Genomic DNA, 22,836 nt, shown 5'->3' with positions numbered 1-22,836 from the left:
TTGGAATATAGATGTAAGATTGGTCTTGTTTTTAAGACGCTTGGCAGATTTTTGTGAAATATATTAAGACAGTTAAATAGAGAAAAAGTTATATAAGTTTGAGTTTATGAAAATGTACAACATAAAACATTTAATTATTCATATTTTATATAAAATATACATTTTCAAAACCTGGTGGACTCTAAAACTGCAAAAAAATCAAAGGCAAAAATCTGAACAAGTTTTGTTCAGAATATCTCAAAATAAGCTTTCAGTACGATTTTGTTTGGGCGCAGTACCAAACTTTTTCACTAGTTGACATTACTGCCCATATAAGGGCGCCTCCGTTTCCATATGTTGTTTGAGTGATCTGAACCATTATTTTTACAATTTTCATACAATTTTTGAAGTAGACATCATATTCAGAAGTAGCATTGGAAGTTTGGCAGATTTTGAAATGAATTCAACCTCTAAGAAACACAAAAAGAACACGTATGTGCATTATAGCTCGCTGTCACATCACAAATGCTGAATCTATTATTTTTTTCTTTGTATTTAAAACATTTTCAGACCTTTTTTTCTAAAACAATTGAATGGATGCTATCTTTTGAACTCTTGGCATGAAAACAAACTGAGATTGTGGAAAGAATGGTAGAATTCTTTCATGATTTTTCATGTTCATCATTTCAAAATAAAGGTCTGAACACACCTTAGGAGTATGAAAATATTATTGTTGCAAATTGATAAAATACGGCTCCTCTGTAATGTATTTTGATAATCAGACTTGGACGGTTTAGACGCAGGCTTCACCGGAGACTTGGGCGGTTCAGACGCAGGCTTCACCGGAGACTTTGGCGGTTCAGACGCAGGCTTCATCGGTTCGACTGCAGGCGTCACTGGAGGATTCGGCAGTTCAGGCTCCGCAGACGTGACGTGAGGATCAGACGTGAAGATCAGGCGTGACGTGAAGATTCTCAGGAAGGCTGGTCTCGCCAGAACGAGACCCTGGATTGGGCGGGGCAGTGGTCTTTCTGGCCGATCTCACTGATATCAGCGGTGGATCGGTCATGCTGGATATCATCCTAGGAAGTCTAGGGACCGATCTGGTGGCAGGGCTCGCTGGCTTTTTCTCCGCAGCTATCTTGGGTGAACAGGAGGGCATGGAACCCTTGGAGAGGTATGTAGAGGGTGCTGGCTCGGGGTGAACTGGGGCACCTACATGCTTCCGAAAAGGGACTGAATGATGATTTTGATTGTCTTCTGCTATATCAACAAAGAAATCTGAACCATGTAAATCATGGACATAGTTAATAAAGTTCGGTATGGACCTATAACAATCACCAGGAGTGAGGAAACGGAATAAGTTATCATCATCCAGTCCCATCCGGAAGCAGGCATTAATCGTAGAATTACCCCAGCTCACCAGATGGGAAACATTCAGGAACTCTTCAACATACCTCTCCAAAGATCGTCCATTCTGCTGGATCGTGAGGAGCCTGTCTTCAGCCATCTTTGTTCTTTAGTCTTAATTTTAAGGTCGGTTATTCTGTAACACTTCTGGGTTGTAGAAAGGAAAGTGCACGACGAAGGACGAGTGACAGCTCGACCATGAGTGAAACCCAAGCGCTTGCGCGCGGATGGGAGGGGCACGGTTGACATTCACTTTCGGTTGACATTTTCGGCTGGCTTTTTTATTTCGGCCCGAAACCGATAATGCCATTTTCGGCCGAAATTTTCGGCGACCAAAATTTCGGTACACCCCTATTTTCAGTGAAATAGCTAAATCTAATAGTGTAAGGTCTACCTCCCTGAAGCCATTATGTCCCACTAGATGGACCGTACGCACACCAGCCATCCAGTCTGTGCTCAGTCAGTATGACAGTATGCTCACATCACTTGAAGAGATGGTAAACTGTAGTGTGAGGGAGACTGCATCCAGGGCTAATGGACTTCATGAGGTGTTCCTCAAAGGAAACACAGTCTTGGGGCTTAAGATGGCTGCAGATGTCATGTCAGCCCTAGAAACCCTGAATACCTCCCTTCAGAGTAAAAGGCAGACAATCTCTGGTATGATGCTGGCTGTGGAGCATGTCAAAAGACATTTGGAAAACAGAAGAACAGAAGAGCATTTCAAAGGATTGTATGTGCAACCCCAAGACATTGCCTCATCATTAGACCTGGTGCCCGTAAAGATGCCCCATATCCGCTGCCCTCCAAAACGATTATCTGGACCAGCTGAGCCACATATTCACCCCTCTGCAGAGTCATTCTACAGAAGCCACTATTTCAACATGCTTGACACAGCTGCTCGGCAGCTTACACAGCGCTTTGATGAGCCGGGTATTCATACACTCGGAAGATTGGAGAAGGTCCTTATCAGCGGAGAGATGGATGATATCATCAAGAGCTACCCAGAGTTGGACCAAGTAGCTCTAAAGGTAAGGTTGCAAATGCATAGGGTCCAAAGAATGTATTATTTGTATAGTACAGACAGTACATATATGGTCACAGTTATGTTTAGTATAACAAGTCATACAATTATTTTTGATTCATTTTTAATTTCGTCTTGCAGGTGCAGTTGTCGATGCTGAAGTCCACCTATCAGTACAGCAACTGTGGGGATGTGGTGGACCTGCTAAAGACCATGGTGCCTGAGGTCAGGAGTCTTTTTAAACAAGTAGAGACACTCCTGAGACTTTTGCTTGTAGTTCCTGCTTCTTCATCACAGGCTGAATGAAGCTTCAGTGCTTTGAGAAGGCTAAAAACCTGGCTGAGAACCAATATGACGCAAAAGAGGTTGAACCATGTAGCTGTGTGCCATGTGCACAGAGATAGGTTGGACAGAATTGATAGAAAAAGAGTCTGCAAAAGCTTAATAGCCATGAGTGACATCCGCAAGAATGTGTTTGGATCATTATAATAAGTGTTTAGGGTGGCATGTTACAAAGTATGCACTGGTTCATTTCATATGAATATTTAAATTCAGCTTTGAGACTTAATAGCCTGTATTTAGCAGCTGTATTTACCTGTATTTTACTGTGTACTGTACAGATGGTACTCAACCAGAATAATACTTTTACCGCCGCGGGAGCAAATGTGTATTTGCTGCCTTTGACCGCTAAGAGGCGCTACAATCGCAGACTTAGAAAAGTGTCAGTTTATTCTCTCTATTGCGTAATCTGCCGCTGCGCCGCGGCTCATTGAGAGTGATTGAAATGTGGTACTAGCAGATCAATTCAAGTGAAACATGTAGTTAAACGAATTCATATAATCACAAGACTGAAATTAAATGTAATACATTTAATAAATAATGAAAACATTTCAACACAAAACATTGCAATAGAAAAATATTAGGCTACATCAATGAGGCTTTGCAAGAGCATAAGACGTGACCTTAACAGCGGTCCGACGACAGCTATGTGGACAACGCAACAGCACGAGCTTCACGGAGCTTCAAGCGATGCGAGATCGAATCTCATAGCCTTAGCTGACAGCGTTAAATGTTTTACCATTCTTGATTCTTAGATAGGTAACTGTTTATTAAAGTGAAGCGTTGTGTTTAATTATCAATGGCACATTACAACATAAATTTGCTACATTCCAGTAGAGCCGCTGCACAGACGAGAAAACTGATGAAGGAAGATTGTCAGCCGATCGCGTCAGAAAATGAAAATGATGAAGCTATCTTTAATCTGCTAAATTATTGTTTTGTGAATCATTCACAAAATTGAGATGACTGACATTGATACCCGCCATAGCAAAGGAAGAAATTTTTAAAAACAGATCCTGGACATTTCAAGGTTTAAATAAAGTGTCGGGGGCAGTTTATTTATTTAAAACAGGGTTGCATCGAGTTAGAGTTTATTTTCTAAGTAAGAAACAGAATCTTATTCTTGAGACATTTTAAATTTGTATTGCCAAAGAAATTGCAGCTAAATAAACAATTAAAACAGTAGGCTAGTCTACAAAACGAAAATAGTTCAAAGCAACATAAATTAAGATCATGCGTTTTTCTTTGCTTCTCTCTCGTGCTGGATCTTTTTTATTTTATTTTATTTAGTCTCCCTCACTGCGCGCGCCGGGTCTCTCTCGAAATTAAACATTTCAGGGTAAAAACCCATCATACAGCTGATAATACTGTAGTATGTCGCTGTGTGTCATCCATACAAATCACGGAAAAAAACTGTAACAAATGATTGAGCCTTGCTTCAAAGAAACAGAATGCCTTGTTGAATTCACCGTACAATAAAACGAGGTGGATCGCGAATAAAAAGCTCTGTATCTGCAGCTCACTTGCATTTGTTTAGTTGGCAAGAACGCGTTTCGTCGATAGTTCATGTTTAGATAATGCCAGATTGTTGACAAACACACTGCTCAAACATGTTAAAATTCTACAAAACCAGTTGAAACAAATGGATTGAACACTTCAACTGAAAGTGTGTGTAGTGTGAAACCCCTTTAAATACAATACATAAAACTACAATATTAATAATTTAAGGGCCTACATTTGGACACATCGAGAGATTTATCTTTAAAAGTATTTTGCCTTTGCCTGGTAATCAGGCTCACTCTGCATATGAAAGACAGAACATTCAACACCTCCTGAACCCCCAACCCCCCACAGGCTATTTGAGTTTGAGACCGACTTAAAACAAAGAGAAGTCGCAATTCACACTTAATTCTAGACATTAGCATTAGGCTATAGTAAAGTGTTGATAATGAAATAACTTAATTATTTAGGCTACATGTAGGCAAGTAGGCTAATATTTCTGTCATATAAGTTTATTACTAAACATTTATTTATTTCAATAATTGAAGAAATAAAACGCTCGGTTTGGGCCAGCTTTTTCCAAGCAAACCTAAATACAAACGCATGTTCATTTGTTCAAACGCATGCTCATTTGTTGTCATGAACACAATGTTCAACTCAATGTTAAATTCCACGGGGATCTTTGGATCCTTACAACCAGGGTGCACGATTTGTGATTTTTTTTTTTTTTCCGAACCACAGTGCTTCGTGCTGCTGCTAAACTAAATAACATTTATAGAATAATTATGAACTTAAATGAAACAATATCGCAACATTTCGACAAATAAATTATCTGATCAGTTTTTACAATTTAATTCAGGGCGATTTAGCCTAAACTACATTTAATTATAACGAGATTTTCACCCTTGTCCGTTCCGCATTGGGAAGCACTCACATGATAGCTAAACATGTTTGAGTAGATCCTCTGCACCTCTCGGTTTCATACGGATTACCTAATCAGATAACATTTAATAAATATTTAGACATTTAAAGGCTTTAGACATAGCCGATTTGACTGAGTGGAGGCAAGTGGCTTTCGGTTCATTTTTGTGACGCGCAGTTCCCGGAGACAGAGTTAGACGACAGATAAACTTTTGTCGTTAGCCTAATATGAATAAAAGTTTACAGTTTTGAACGATGTAGGCTACTCTAGTCTACTCTGATCTGTATGACTAAAAAACTACGGAGTAGCCTATTAGGGCCTAAGTTATTTTAGCTGTTATGAGAAAAATAAATCCAAATGAACGCGCCGCCGCGTCTGCCGAACACTAATTCAACATGCCAGAATAAAACCCGACTTTAGAACAATGGATAGCGCCACTCGGTGTGGTGTGCCAAAATACTTAATTAAAAACTTCAATATTTCATTCAAAAATAATCTCAAAACGCTTTGTGACATTTTGAAAGCCGTGCATGCATTAAGGTCACTGGAACCATGAACGTAACTGAAACTGGTTCTGATTTTATTGTTTGTCGTTTAAACGTGCCTGTTGCATATCTTTATTTTATATATTTTAAATGGTCTATTGGTGAAGTAATTTATAGCATTGATTACTGTGGAGGGAGGGGGGATTAAAATAATTCAGCAGAAGCAGGGATGTTTAGACCAGAAGGAAATCCCCGTCCCCCCTGGCAAATCGCACCTTGCTTAAAACCATGTTTTTACAAACTCTTTATAGGCTAGGAACCAAAAAAGGCTATCCTGTATAAACAAAAAAATGTGTTTGTTTGATTGTCTGCATTAATAATAGGCTAAGACATGCATTAATAGGCTAATATAAAATGTACAATAGTCTATGTTTGTTTGGGATTCGAACCCGTGTCATCCAAATGATCGATACGTAAGTTCTACCACTCGGCCATTAATTTACTCACTGAGAAGTGCCCGGTTTCTCCAGTCTTCTCCAGAGAAGCGCTCATCATTCGTCTGATTCCTCAATAGAATAGTAAACAAATAATCAGCTTCATTGCACCTAATTTATTTTTGTTTGTTATTTTTGTTATTATTATTATTTATTTATTTTTTATCACGCTGCTCCCAACGGGCAATAGGCTTATGTCGCCCACCGACGTCTAGGCGTAGACTACAATATGAAATAAAGCTTAATTGTTCTCGTCTCTATTTTTAAATTATGATTCTATTTTTCTGTCCTAAGGGACTGTTCGTTATTTATTTAAGGGGCCACCGGAGGAGTTTTGAGATCTATAGTCAAAAAAGACTTGACCCTCCCTTCGCCAGCAATACATTTTTCTATGACCCTCCAAAATGATTGTGAAAAAAGGCATGACCCTCCCCGATCATTTATTGATTAATACTGGTAATTGCGCTTGGCAAATATGTTCAGATATCTCTATGCCTAGACCTACACCAAACGTTCATTAAAAGACTCCTGCACACCCGCCTTTTTCAAACTGGCGCAGCGCTGACTCGCGATAGAAACTGCATGATTTGATTTGTTAAACATGAGGATTATCCGTCTGGCATCGCCGCTCACTCTAACATTAACCTAGATAATTGTTCGCTGTTCTTAGGCGCATAACCAAGAGTGTGTGCGGAGTGTGTAGCGCAGTGCATGACATGGAGGCGCCGATGCGATCAACAGTGGAAACAACTTAAAATACTCTATTTATGGTCATACAGAAAAGAATAATGCATCAGTCGCAATACTTGTATTTGTGTAAACTCACAATAACAAGAAAACGTTTTGCTTTCGTAAAATAAAATAAAACAACCAGGGCGCGCTTTCATGGTCTCCGTGAACTGGAGCGCGTCAAAAAAGAAAAAGAAAAAAAAAGCAGAAACATATCGTAGGCTATATAGCATACTAGCCTCAAATATATGAAAAAAATATCTATATAAAGCTTGATATGTCCACTTTTAAACAAAAAAAATCAAATCGAAAGCAAATATCATCTGATGTAATCCGTATGAAAGATGCATTTCTCTTAAAGGCGCACTTTACAGCGGAGATGTATGGAGACATGTTTGCAGCGGACACTGATTTAGAAAAAAAGAGTTTATTAATAAACAATTAAAATGCATCGTTATTTTTAAATACATATTTATTATCATTAGCCTACTTTTGCGGCAAGATTATACATGCGCTTGAGCGCAGAATGGGCTATATCCCATGCAGTAGGCTATAAACAGAAATTAACGTGCGACTAGTCAAGTATTTAGTATGGCAACAATACATTTACTATATTTTACATTATTTAATTAGTAAGTATCCAGCTCTTTACATTACATTTTTTGAGTTAACAATTAGGCTAGTTAATGAACTAATAAAATAATAGAACAAAGTTAAGATGCTAACTATAATAATTCTATTTAACATGACTTGTTCCACCACGCAAATGACTGTTTTTAAGGTGACAATCTGTTTTCACATCTTCCCATTTGAAGATTTCCTGTATCTTGAAGATTGTTGTATTGTGTTGTATCTTCTGTTATAAAGATTGACATCTCGTTAATTAAAAAAATAAGCACATAAGGTTGTTAAAATGTTCTGTTAGATGTTCTGTGTTTACTACTTTTTAAATTTTGTATAATAATATATCTAATGAAGATATATTAACAAAAAAACCCTGTATATATTATATATAAAACATAGCCTAGGCTATATAAAATAAAAAAAGGTCCTCATTGGTTAATTTTGCCTGGGGCCCCCACTCAGTGTTGGTTCTGTCTTGCGATGAATGGGGCTGTTTACACCTGGCCACTTCATGCGTGTTCTGTGATGGGATAGCTATCCGATCGTGAAAAGACCAGGTATAAATGCCCTCCGAAACGCATTCGAGACGGATTTGAATCCGATCGCTCAAACCACTTCAGGGGAGGTCTGGGCCACATTCCCGACAAAACTGGACAAGTGTAAATGCATCTGGTTGTTGAAACCACATATGTAAATTGTACTCCTCCCAAAAAATGCAATAAAATAAAAATAAACGTGAGCGTGTTATAGGCTATATATGTCATGTTATAGCCAGACATGACGACGCTACTGCAACACGCATCACTGCAGATGAGCCAACGTGCAAACTATTTGAAGAATTGAAGATAGGATTTAAATCCGTTTTGCAAAAACGCATTTATGCGACCACACCAGATGTAAATGGAATCGTTTTGATAAATCAGATAGCTATCCTAGCACGCGTTAGGCCTATTTGTGTTTGTTTTCAGACATGATAGCGACGTAGGCTACATCACATGCAGCGGTAGAGTTACACTCACAGGACACTGCTTGTGATTAGCAATCACAAAAGTTTATTATTTGCTCGTGGTAAACATTTCATTGGCGTTCTGTTCTTTTTCTGAGCGCGTGCGCACTGTCAAACAGCGCCAAACTGGACTTGATCTTTCCATCTTTCGCGTCTGATTTTTGTTGGGTCAGACCCATCTGCTAGCTATGGGGGGACCGAGACTGAGAGAGCTACATGGAAAAATATGCACAAAACAAGCCACTTTGAAAGTTTGTTGTTTTCATGAATACAAAAGTTGGGTGACCCTCCCCCTAGACTAAAAAAAGTTGGATGACCCTCCCCTCAACAAAGAATAAAAAGGCATGACCCTCCCCTATTTTCCTCCGGTGGCCCATTCCATAAATACCGAACGGTCCCTTAGTTGGAAATGAGACATTTGTACCACTCACTTTGAGACATTTTAAATGATACTAAAGATAATACTCGATGATAATCATTCACATTAAACCATATCTATTCGTATGTGAGTTGTAGGTGTCCCTGAGAGAGAGAATGAAATGTAGATAAGTTGAGAGGGGGAAGTCAAATGTTAATTTCCAGCAAGGTCCTTTGTCTCATAGACCAGTGGTCAGGTCTATCTCTTCAACCAGTTTTTCCAGTCTTACAAATTCGAAAGAGCTGATGTACCAATTGAGATTATAACCTCTCCAGATCTCTTGGGCTGACCGGCCATATTCGACCACACCCCAGCCCATGTGGGAAGCATTTGTCATTAGCATCTTACGAAAAATGTATATTGTTGGAGCCATTCTGGTATGCAGAAAATGTGTTCCACAGTTTAGGTGCAGCAATAAAAAAAAAAAGCCAGATCACCCCTAAAGGCTGGTTCACACGGCAGGATAATTAGGCCGATTTTAGCCCCGATTCACCCCTTCCGACAATCTTAAGGATGCTCCGATTATCGTAAAATAATCTGATCAGATATTCCTGTCGTGTGTGGTGTGTTAAGACTGCTCTCGTCTGCTCGGAAGGATCTCAAATCGGGGATATCCAACATGTTGGATTTTTTTGGCCCGATTTCTCCTCGTGTGAGTTGTCCCCACGGGGACAAACGAGCACGCAGCCTGTGGACTGTGGCGTGTAGCCAATCAGAAAGCGAGGTGACGAGGCAGCAAAACAAAATCAAAACAGCCGGCGGCATGGTGCACCAGAAAGTCCGGTGGACGTCGGAGATGGAGGATAAAGTTTTTTTTTCTGGTTAGAAAAACAAACTACCGTATTTTCCGGACTATAAGTCGCACTTTTTTTCATAGTTTTGCTGGTCCTGCGACTTATAGTCAGGTGCGACTTATATATCAAAATTAATTCATACTGACTGAGATGAACCAAGAGAAAACATTACCGTCTACTAGGGCTGGGACGTATGGATTTTTTCTTACCATGGTTGAAAAGCAAGAAATTCCCCCATATAGAAATAAACCGCTTTAAATCCCCCACCCCCTCAACAACAGAATTTCACACAAACACCACGCGCACGGCTAAGGAAATTAAACATAATAAGGAACACGTTTATTACATTTATTAGTTCACATTTAGAACAGAAATGGAATATCTAAATAAAGTGCTGGCAAAAAGAAATATAGGCTAGGCTATGGTTTACATTTTTTGCTAGACAGACTTAAATGAGTTAAATGTTGTTAGGGACCGTTCGGTATTTATGGAATGGGCCACCGGAGGAAAATAGGGGAGGGTCATGCCTTTTTATTCTTTGTTGAGGGGAGGGTCATCCAACTTTTTTTAGTCTACGGGGAGGGTCACCCAACTTTTGTATTCATGAAAACAACAAACTTTCAAAGTGGCTTGTTTTGTGCATATTTTTCCATGTAGCTCTCTCAGTCTCGGTCCCCCCATAGCTAGCAGATGGGTCTGACCCAACAAAAATCAGACGCGAAAGATGGAAAGATCAAGTCCAGTTTGGCGCTGTTTGACAGTGCGCACGCGCTCAGAAAAAGTGCATCATGTCAGAACAGAACGCCAATGAAATGTTTACCACGAGCAAATAATAAACTTTTGTGATTGCGAATCACAAGCAGTGTCCTGTGAGTGTAACTCTACCGCTGCATGTGATATGTAGCCTACGTCGAGTTTGGGACTGAGGCGCCAGAACTGCAGTTGATAGAATGTGCGCTGTAGCACGAGAGGCTACCATATTTCTTAAAAAGCAGATCGTGGAGATATTACATCATCCACGATCAAAAATTGTGATATCGCATAAGCACAAGTATAAAACGACTGTTAGGCTATCATGTCTGAAAACAAACACAAAACAAACATACATTGGGGCTGTTTACACCTGGCCACTTCATGCGTTTTCTCAGATCGGATAGCTATCTGATTTATCAAAACGATTCCATTTACACCTGGTGTGGTCGCATAAATGCGTTTTTGCAAAATGGATTTTAAATCCTATCTTCAATTCTTCAAATAGTTTGCACGTTGGCTCTGAAGTGATGCGTGTTGCAGTAGCGTCGTCATGTCTGGATATAACATGACATATAGCCTATAACACGCTCTCAGGTTTATTTTTATTTTATTGCATTTTTTGGGAGGAGTACAATTTACATATGTGGTTTCCACAACCAGATGCATTTACACATGTCCAGTTTTGTCGGGAATGTGGCCCAGCCCAGACCTCCCCTGAAGTGGTTTGAGCGATCGGATTCAAATCCGTCTCGAATGCGTTTCGGAGGGCATTTATACCTGGTCTTTTCACGATCGGATAGCTATCCCATCACAGAACACGCATGAAGTGGCCAGGTGTAAACAGCCCCTTATTCATCGCAAGACAGAGGCGAACCAACACTGCGGGGGGGGCCCCAGGCAAAATTAACCAATGAGGACCTTTTTTTATTTGATATAGCCTAGGCTATGTTTTATAATATATGATTTTTTTGTTAATATATCTTCATTAGATATATTATTATACACAATTCAAAAAGTAGTAATCACAGAACATCTAACAGAACATTTTAACAACCTTATGTGCTCATTTTTTTAATGAACGAAATGTCAATCTTTATAACAGAAGATACAACACAATACAACAATCTTCAAGATACAGTAAATCTTCAAATGTGAAGATGTGAAAACAGATTGTCACCTTAAAAACAGTCATTTGCGTGGTGGAACAAGTCATGCTAAATATAATTATAGTTAGCATCTTAACTTGTTCTATTATTTTATTAGTTCATTAGCCTAATTGCTCAAAAAATGTAATGTAAAGAGCTGGATACTTACTAATTAAATAATGTCAAATATAGTAAATGTATTGTTGCCATATACTAAATATTTGACTAGTCGCACGTTAATATCTGCTTAAATACTGCATGGGATATAGCCCATTCTGCGCTCAAGCGCATGTATAATCTTGACGCAAAAGCAGGCTAATGATAATAAATATGTAGGCCTATTTAAAAATAACGATGCATTTTAATTGTTTATTAATAAACTCTTTTTTTTCTAATTCAGTGTCCGCTGCAAACATGTCTCCATACATCTCCGCTGTAAAGTGCGCCTTTAAGAGAAATGCATCTTATACGGATTACATAATCAAATGATATTTGCTTTCGATTTTATTTTTTTCGTTTAAAAGTGGACATATCAAGCTTTATTTAGATATTTTTTCATATATTTGAGGCTAGTATGCTATATAGCCTACGATAATTTCTGTTTCTTTTTTTTTTTCTTTTTTTTTTGACTCGCAGTTCACGGAGACCATGAAAGCGCGCCCTGATTGTTTTATTTTATTTTACGAGAGCAAAACGTTTTCTTGTTATTGTAAGTTTACACAAATAAAAGTATTGCGACTGATGCATTATTCTTTTCTGTATGGCCAGAAATAGAGTATTTTAAGTTGTTTCCACTGTTGATAGGAAAATGCAAATCGCATCGGCGCCTCCATGTCATGCAGTGCGCGCTACACACTCCGCACACACACTTGGTTATGCGCCTAAGAACAGCGAACAATTATCTAGGTTAACGTTAGAGTGAGCGGCGATGCCAGTCGGATAATCCTCATGTTTAACAAATCAAATCATGCAGTTTCTACCTATCGCGAGTCAGCGCTGCGCCAGTTTGAAAAAGGCGGGTGTGCAGGAGTCTTTTAATGAACGTTTGGTGTAGGTCTAGGCATAGAGATATCTGAACATCTTTGCCAAGCGCAATCAGTACAGAAGTAATCAATAAATGATCGGGGAGGGTCATGCCTTTTTTCACAATCATTTTGGAGGGTCATAGAAAAATTTATTGCTGGCGAAGGGAGGGTCAAGTCTTTTTTGACTATAGATTTCAAAACTCCTCCGGTGGCCCCTTAAATAAATAACGAACAGTCCCTAAGTTAAACAAAAGGAAATCAGGTTTTGAGAAGTTTAGAGAAACTGGCACACAAAGGAAGGTGGTCTCTAGGCAAATGGTCTCCTACCACCAAAAGGTGTAAATTCTGAATGTAAATTACCATTGTTAACCATGTGAAACAGGTTTTGGCTATTTAATGGAATGCGGGCAGAGGGATCGGGGCACTTTCTGTATCCAGACTGGCCCATGATGGCTGGGAGTGATGGAGACTCCCAGCCTCATGTATTTATTCAGGTTGGGTTCGCATCTCTTCTCTTTATTCATGTATTGTATTGATTATCTTTGAATTGATTATACAATTGACCTGATACCTGACATAATAAATTGTTTACATTTGATTATTCTATCTGACTTTGACATTGTTCATTTAAAAGGAATAGTCAAACATTCACTAACATTTAGTGATGCACAGATATCATTAAAACCTTTCATTTATGGACTCAGATGAAATAACGAGTAAATACATATGAGAAATGGATTGCAATTTAACCCAAAATACTTTGCCATGAGAAAAGACGGAACACGCAAGAAACCTTCCCCGTATTATTGGAAACCCTCATTGGACCAATATAGACTTGCTTACAAATTGATGGCTATATTTCTGACCATGAAGTACTTACTCCGACAGTTAAGGCGCTACCATGTCCTAGTACAGGTGGACAACACTACTGTAGTCGCCTACATAAATTGCCAAAGCTCTAAAAGAAAGTCATTGTCCAGTTTAAGCAAGTTCAGCGTAGGTTAATTTCCGCTGTAAAAATCATTAGTTATTAATTTAGGGGCCATTTGCACAACACTGTTTTCAACTGAAAACTTTTAAAAGCTTTATGGCCGTTCATTTACATGACAACAGCGTTTTGGTGACCTGAGAATGCGAACTTTGAAACAAGTTCAAAGTGCTAGTTTTTGAAAACGATACTGTTATCATCTCCGTGTGAACTTCAAAATGTGAATCTGTGAAAACGGTGATGGCATGCACATGTGTATTTCATGTTTAGTTTATAGGCATGCAAGTTTGAATGCGTATGTGCACAGGTTTGTAGTCTTTCTTTAGAGAGTGACATTGACAACTACTTGTATGGCATGCATAATACAGCACTTTTAGTCTTTTTCTGCATTTATCCTTTTTTCTTTTATACAATATATAAATTAATGTTGTTGTATTACAAATTTATTAAATACTTAATTTAGGAAACTGCAAAAGTTAAACCTGTTAGCCTTCACCAGAGCGAGGACGCACTGAAGCGTTTTTTTTTTATATAGTTCAAAGTTACTATCAGATTTAATGTTATTACCTTGACAAAAGGTACGACCTTGATTACGTTTCAGTATTTGACCACTATTGTATTCTGAGAAACTTATAGTGACAGTTATGTCTTAATTTGTGTCAGGATTTATGGAAATGAAAAAATGAGTCGATACCTTTAATATGAATTATGAGCATCAGCCGCGTCCATTCAGAAAAAAACTCCCCTGCTGTTGTCATGAGAACGCGTGACAAAACAACGTCCCTCAGGGCTTTTGGCTCAAAAATGTGCAGATTTGGAGAAATATTGATAGATTCTCATAGGTTTACATCAGATTTCTATAGACAGGAATAATATTTATTTAATTTATATCAAAATGCGTCCATGTAATCATAATGCGGGCTGGATACTCTGATGTACTGTGTTTTCAATCCATACAGCAGCATGAGGGCGCTCCATATACACAGAATATTCCATATATGGATGCACTGCACATGAAGAAGAGCCATACCATGTGACCTTCCAGGACGTCACTCACATAAACAAAGCTAGCTTTCGGAGATTGTTGTAACATGCAGATAAAGATGTTTTGAAGACAATAAACATGATTGCAATGATATTTGATTTACCTGTGTTCTTCAAGTCATCTCAGGTATTTTTATAATAATAGATTATATTTATAATGTAATGCTAATCGATATAGACTTTAGCATTGTGCAGAATACTATAACAATATATTTTCTGTCTGATTTTCTTTTCTGAAGCCAAATAAGCTCATAGAAGATTATTTAAAACACTCGACTTGCGCTATAAAGTAAGTTTGTAACACAAACATGGTTTTAATCTCATAAATTGTCGTGTATTGATGGTGTGCTAAGCTAACATGCTAGCTAGCTCTCTAGGTGCACCCGTCATCTAGCTGTTATTTTTTATGATTTTTTCTAAATAGGAATGCTTACTGAAATATTTCTTTATTTAAGAAAGGCATTTGATACAGTTTCAAAATGTGAAGTGAGAACTATGAAAGAAATGAGGGGTTGAAACAGCGTGAATAGCCAGTCGTTAGCCATTATAATGGAGACAAAGGAAAAGCATATTTATAGGGCCATAAGCAGGCTGGATATGTGTGAATGTAAGCAGGAGAGACTGACACTGAATGGGGCTCGTTTGCACCACAAAACAATAGAGACAATAGACTGAATAGATGCTAATAGATGACAATAAACACAAGTTTGCATTTTAGAGTCAATTCAAAATAAAGTCATTTGAGATAATCTTGAAAAATATTTAGCTAAATACAGAGTTTTAGACTTATCACCTTCAAATTTTAAATATAACATGGTCAGACATGTGTCTTTAGCTGGAGTGCAATTCTAGATTGCTGACGGGCCAACTTCAATTTAATTTTCATGAAGATGTTTCATAAAAATAAATTTCTAATAACTTACACAACTTTGAAGCTATTCATAATTTTTTTTTTCATTATGACAATAATTAATTCTACATTTCCAATAAAGTGCCAGGTGTCAGCTTTCAAATGAGACCATACTTGTGCTTTTAGTACAAAGGGTCCATGAACTGAATCTGTTTTAGTTTGGGTATGCAATTTCTGGGGATTTTTCAAAAGTGGCGCTGAAGGCTAACAGGAGACTAAATGTTTAGATCAGCTGCAAAACTTCCAGCAAGAGAGTCCGGCCAGTCCTGTTTTCTGTATGTGTCAGATTACTGAAAACTGGCTTTTGGAGCTCCTGTTTCAGCAAGAGAATCCTGCCAGTCCTGTTCTCGCGTCTCAGCGTTTGTATAGTTATGCTGATTGGATTAGGATTGGTACCACTCTCAGTCTGGGCAGGTTCCTAAACATGTATACTTCATTTACATGCTTTGTTCTCATCACAATGTAAATCCCTCCCCCTAAATGTATATAAAATTGCAAGGGAACATTCTCTTAGTTAGACTGTTGGACGAACTACAGCAACGCACAGCGAAGTCCTCAATAAAGAATAACTTCTGCTTAAAAGTTATCCCAACGTCTCAGGATCTGCTTAGACGACAAATATAAGCACAATAAAAGGCTCAAGGAGCCCATCTTCTTCATCCCATGACACAAAGATATCATTAAGCATCCAAGCTTATTTTAACATATGTGTTCTGTGTTTCTGATACATTTTAATTTGTTATACTGCATATTGTACTTTTTTTTATGTTGTTGTTGATGTTTTTTTTTTACTTATATCTTACAATATTTACAATGTTTGTCATCCATTCCTCCTGCTCCGCCTTCATCCTCCAAGCCAGTGGCGTCCCGTGGTTCTCCATCCCTCTGTCTCTGCCTTGGTTTCCAGTGTTCTTTTGACTCTGCCTTGGTCTTCCGTGTTTAGTTCCCGTTTTCTTTCCATTGCTAGTTTGTTTCCATAGTTACTAATATTATAATATTAACATGACTTACTGTATATTAACATTTCTATTAGACATGTCATGTTTTACATTTTATCTATGTATTTGTTAAAAAATACAAAGTTGCAGTAAAGTGATTTTTTAATTAAATCAATTCACATATCATGTCAGTCAGTCAGTTTGATGCCATTTTGCCCATCATATGCTTTTTGGAGTTCTTCTCTGGTTTAAGTAAAATCAGATAGCATTTTGGGAGAAAAATGCAGAAAAGTAAACCAAAACTTGAAGCTAAAATAGCAAATATCTCTACTGCCACCGTAAATTTTCCAGGAGAGCTTACATAAGCTGGAATAAAAGCAATCCATACAGCACAGAATATGAGCATACTGAATGTGATGAATTTGGCTTCATTGAACTTATCAGGCAATTTACGGCCCAAAAAAGCCAAAATGAAACACAAAAGAGCAAGAAATCCTACATAACCTAGTACAGCCCAGAAACCTATAGATGAACCTACATCACACTCTAAAATGATCTTTTCCTTGAAATAATTTAGATTTTTAAAGGGAAAGGGTGGAGATATTGTTAACCAAAGCACACAGATAAGAACTTGTATGAGTGTGAAACCAAGAACACTGAGCCTTTGTTGAGGAGGCCCAAACCATTTCATGACATTACTTCCTGGAAGTGTAGCTCTGAAGGCCATTAACACCACTATAGTTTTCCCCAGAACACAAGAGATACAGAGAACAAAAGTGATCCCAAATGCTGTGTGGCGCAACAGACAGGACCACTCAGTGGGCCGACCAATGAAAGTAAGTGAGCAGAGAAAACACAATATCAGTGAAAACAGGAGCAGGAAGCTTAATTCTGAGTTGTTGGCTTTCACAATTGGGGTATTTTTATATCTGAAGAATATGAATGCAATTATCATTGTTAAAAATGCACCAACAATAGAAATTGTTGTAAGCAAGATTCCCATGATCTCCTCAAAAGACAAAAATTCAGTCTCCTTCTCAATACATCCATCCTTTTGCAGATTTGACCAGAAGTATTGATGGCACCGCAGACATGTTATAGAATCTATATTAGGTGCGATAAATACAATAATAATATTTAAAATAAATGTACCACAAATAAAGATTATTCAGCAAACTTCTGAAATTATTCCATTGAACATTTAGATAACTTTGCCTAGTTGTAGCTATATTTACTCTGAGACCATCCTTTTTATTCATATATACTATACCTGTAGTGTTACTGATCTCTCCCTCTGTGCATGGTATGCAGTCATAACAACATACATGTTTTCCTTTCTTCACAGCTTTCCTAGTGCCAGGGGGGCAGCTCTCACTGCACACATACTCCGGGACCTGTAACATGGATTTCAACTTTACACACTTTTTGAACATATTACTTATTACTTACATATTGCATACAATTATAAGATTCATTATCATCACCACACACAATATACTTAATTGTATGACATTTCACATTTTATCCTCACCTTTGTTATATTATTTGCCCATACAATTGAAGCCATATTCACTGCCAAACGATCTTTCATGGGAAGAGAGGCATCATAAAGGCCAACAGTGACAAATTCATCATGTTTTTTTGTACTTGGTTGCCAATTTATTACCTCATATTTTGCCACTACCTCACCATTCTCATCAAAGTAAATCTCTTCGCCATCTTTGGTTTTGAAACGCACCTTCCGTAGGTGCTTCAGAAACTGACAAAAAATACAGTATTTAGAAATGTTTAACTAGTTGTTGGCTGAAATGTTTAATTCAAGAAATCATTTGAGTTCATTTTTAGTCTATACAATAAAATTGTATAACAGTCCATCCAATTTTAATAAAGTTCTTCACAAAATATTAACTTAGTGTTAACCCACTTTTAAATTATCAAGCTGTTTCTTTGAGGCACATTTTTCCTTGCAACCCAGAAGGTCATGCAGTGTATGAGCAACAGCATATACTCCTTTGTACACATTGCTGAAGATGGGCATTAATGACATGTCTGTGAAAGTGTTTTGCATCTGGGATAGTTCCTCCTTTCCTGTACATGCAGTTGTGGACACTGAATCATTCTTGGTGGAGTATTTACACTGAAACAGGGCTTCCCAGAGCTCAGTAAAAATAGCACTTCCCGAAGATTTCAGAGGCTTAATGTCTAGAATAAATTCCTTTAGACCGGTCACCTGTGTTTGGGGTATTGCCAGACCAATGGCCCCTTGCAGAATGTGGTGCTTATCCATACTGGCAATAACAGAATCAGAGATCCAGCCCTCTGTACCTACCCACTGGTAACCAGTAATATTGTATTCAACAAATTTATGCAGCAGAACTTCCAAGTCCCAGTGCACAAGAAATCCCACAATAACTCGCGAAGTAGAGCTTTTAATCTGCTCAATTATCTTCATTAATTTATCTTCAGGGTAGGTTCTGAAAAAAGGTAGAGAATATTCCAAACAAATACCCATTTGTTCAGCCACCTTTGTGAAAGTGGCCATCCCATTATTACCATAATCATCATCTGTTCTTATGGCTCCCACCCAGGTCCATCCAAAGTGTCTAACCAGTTCTGCCAGTGCCCTGCTCTGATAGTAATCACTTGTAATAGTTCGAAGAAATGAAGGATATTTGGTTTTGTCACTGAGACACTCACAGGTGGCATAGTGACTGATCTAAGAAACAATTAAATAGTGTGCCATGTTATTTAGTAATCATGAGTGGGTTACATTTTCTGAATGAATATAAATTTATTAATTAATGTACTTGCTGCTATTATTAATATTATTATTATTAGTGGTGGTAGTTGTAATAAAAATACTTAAACAATACTTAAATAAAATAACTTGACTGCCATATAAGAACTACTTGTCTAAAAGAGGAATTAATACCATCGGAAGACTGAACGGTCCAATACTTTTTGCCATCGCCATGCATGCTGATGAGGTTGTGTCTCCTAGTATGGTTTGTGCATATGTTTGCTTCGTGCAGGGTCCATCGGAGGTTGCGTTCTCATGTCCATTAGCAAGAGCCATAGTTACTCTGACAGCCATTGCCATCGAACCGCATGTGTCATAGATCTTGTAGCCTAATGAGATCTCAGGTAGCAAAGTGGAACTGTTATTGATTTCCTCAATAGCGAAAAGCATGGATTGCACATACTGGAAGTCTCTATAGTTAAGACTTGGTTAGGGAACAAAAAAAAAACATTCATTACATTTGGCTGAATCATAATATTATATTTCAATATTCTACAGCTATAGATAGTGAAACGTTTAGTGCTAAATTGTGATGTTTTGGTGAGAACATTTATGTTCAAAATGAGCCAAAGATTTTGAAATACACTGATTTAGGTGTTGCCTACCTGACACACTTCAGTGGAGGTGGTGTAACAGAATATGTTAGTTGTCTGATCTCCCAGCTGCTATGAAAAGAGAAAACACCTCCAATTATGATGTCTCCATCTTTCCATAACTGAGGGTATACAGGCTGTCCTTGCAGAGTACAGGTAGTTTCATTAGCTCTGGTGAAAGTAATGATGGTCATTACTACGTGCATGAGTGCAAAGAATGGCTCCATCCACCCACTGAATAGATGAAACTCAGAGACGTGGCAAGTATGAAATTGTAATGGGTTGAACAGGAAGAATTTTGTGATATTTATAGCAATGAAAGGTACTAAACCTCATTGGGAAAATAGTTGGACATTTTATGTAGGAGGTGCTCTATCCTGACATGAAGGAAATGTAGGCTGTAAAAAAAATAATCAAGCATGTTTTACAAGTGTTTTTTTTTTTTGTCTAATCTTTTATTAGTGTTATTTTGTTTGAAAATAATTATTGAGAAATTAAAGTTTGTTGTCATTTGAGCAGTACACTTTAATTTTCATTGCTGATCTTGGCCATTATTAACATTATGAAGTCCAATTCTTTAGTTTGGTGAACATAACCAAAAAAGCATCATTATCTTTGTTGAAATCCTTATATATTTGTATATAAATACAGTCTTTAAATAAAATAAAATGGTAACACTTTATAATAACTGCACGCTATTAATCATTACTTAAGCATTAGTAAACAGTTAATTAATAATTTATAAAACCCTAACAGACATTAATAAGATGTTTACAAATACAGCTATAAATGCTTATTCTTGATTTAAAAGCCTATCTAGAATGTGTTTAATAATTGTATTTTCATACTTCATTAATGATCAATTTATAATTTCTAAATTAGAAATTTAGAAATTAGAACACTGGGGTCTGAGGGGTTTTTGGGGCCCTTGAGATGTTTTGACATGCCCTGACATTTGTGCTTATTTCAGCTACTTACAACATACCTTTGGCCAACTCATAATTATGCTGTATTCAGCACAAACTCTGCTACAATAATATGTGAGCAAAATGGAAGTTGTATGTTTGCATTTTATAGAAAAAAAAATATTATGCATGGTTAGTAAGTTTTGGGTAAAAAATTGCCACTGCAATGAGCCCATATAACTCATACTGAATAGTTTGGCACAAGACTTTTGAGTTACCATTCTTGTAGGCTAGAATTTTTACTACAAAATGATGTGAAAATCATTCTGACCACTCTTTCACAAAACAACAAAATAATGATTTAAACTTTGTAAGTCAGTTTTTGTGTCAGCACAGCTGTATGAGTAGGCGTGTTTATGACCATGAATATGAATGAGGGGAGACAATAGACACTCCCCCAATGGCTAAATGCCCCATCAAGAATGAGAGGAGATTCAAATGTTTTGTTTTTCAATCTGTTTTATTGTAATTCCTGTGGAGGAACTAAATGTTGTGCCTCACAAGACCACAGTGCTACCGTACATATATAAACATATAATACCAGTCAAACGTTTGGACACATCACCATTTTTAATATTTTTGGAAGGCGGCTGTATTTATTTGATAAAAAATACAGAAACAACAGTAATATTGTGAAATATTATTACAGTTTAAAATATAATTTATTTCTTTGATCAAAGCTGAATTTTCAGCATCCTTACTCCAGTCTTCAGTGTCACATGATCCTTCAGAAATCATTCTAATATCCTGATTTGATAATCAGGTATTATCAATGTTGTAATTATTATTTTAATTTTTTTATATTATTATTTTTTTTATAACCTGTGATACTTTTTTCAGGATTCACTGATTAAAAAGAACAGCATTTATTCAAAATATAAATCTTTCCTAACAATAGTCATTACTATCACTTAACACATCCTTTCAAAAAAAAAGAAAGAAAGGTAGTGTAGCCTATACTGTTACAATAGATTTTAAATAAATGCTGTTCTTTAATATTTTTTTATTCATCAAAGAATCCTGAAAAAACTATCACAGGTTATAAAAAATACTAAGCAACACAACTGTTTCCAACACAGATTTAAAAAAAAAAAAAATCATCATATCAGAATGATTTCTGAAGGATCATGTGACACTGAAAACTGAAGTAACGATGAATCACAGAAATTAATAACATTTTAAAATATACAGTTAGGCTATTTTAAATTGTAATACTATTTCACAATATCACTGTTTTTTCTGTATATTCTTATCAAAGAAACGCAGAGTTGATGAGCATAAGAGACTTCTTCTAAAAACATTAAAAAAATGTGCAAACTTTTGACGGATACCTATATAAAATTCTACATATATGTAGCAACAATGACAATGACATCCGGTCAGCTGCTTTTCAAATGAGTGAATCCTGGTCTCGCAAACACATCCTGTTCACTATACACTGGCAAGTCTGCTTGAAACTGTCAATATTGCATCTTTGTAGCTCCCCAGAGGGACACTTGGTCCCATACATTGCCAAAAAAACAGAAGGAACCCTGTTTTACGTCATGTGACCCACAAAAGCGCAATGCAGGACACAAACTGACATTGTCCACTGATATGATTGCATCAGTTCACCCGCCACACATACATACACAATCATTACATGGCATTAGTGTTGAACAAAAACATATGCAAGCGCATGCAAAGATGGGTGGTGTTTATGATTATATGTAGTGGGCCAGTCTGGGCCAAAATGCCCGGGCCGATTTTTAGTCCCAGTCCAGCCCTGGCTCAATGCAATATAAGTTAAGTTAGGTGTTTCTGTATCACCTGGCTGTTACTTTCTGTATTCTGTAACTTAAAGGGCACCTATTATGGAATTTTGAAATGTACCTTTCATGTAGTGTGTAAAATAGATCTAAGTGAACAAAAACATCCTGCAAAGTTTGAAATATGAAAGTGCACCGTATATAAA

The 22,836-nt window shown here is 37.3% G+C and overlaps 1 protein-coding gene across 1 annotated transcript; it reads right to left on the bottom strand.

Moving 5' to 3' along the window:
- Positions 1 to 16,720: 16,720 nt before the first annotated feature.
- Positions 16,721 to 20,144, bottom strand: LOC307002766 (extracellular calcium-sensing receptor-like; the record flags this gene model as incomplete). Its single annotated transcript, XM_079620678.1, has 6 exons — positions 16,721 to 17,628; positions 17,795 to 17,918; positions 18,056 to 18,283; positions 18,449 to 19,240; positions 19,457 to 19,748; positions 19,930 to 20,144. The coding sequence occupies 6 exons, from the start codon at positions 20,142 to 20,144 to the stop codon at positions 16,721 to 16,723; spliced, it is 2,559 nt and encodes an 852-aa protein (XP_079476804.1).
- Positions 20,145 to 22,836: the final 2,692 nt, after the last annotated feature.

This window comes from Phoxinus phoxinus (assembly GCF_949152265.1).
Source record: "Phoxinus phoxinus genome assembly, chromosome: 8".
NCBI lineage: Eukaryota > Metazoa > Chordata > Actinopteri > Cypriniformes > Leuciscidae > Phoxinus > Phoxinus phoxinus.
This window is presented reverse-complemented; position numbering and strand designations above follow the sequence as displayed.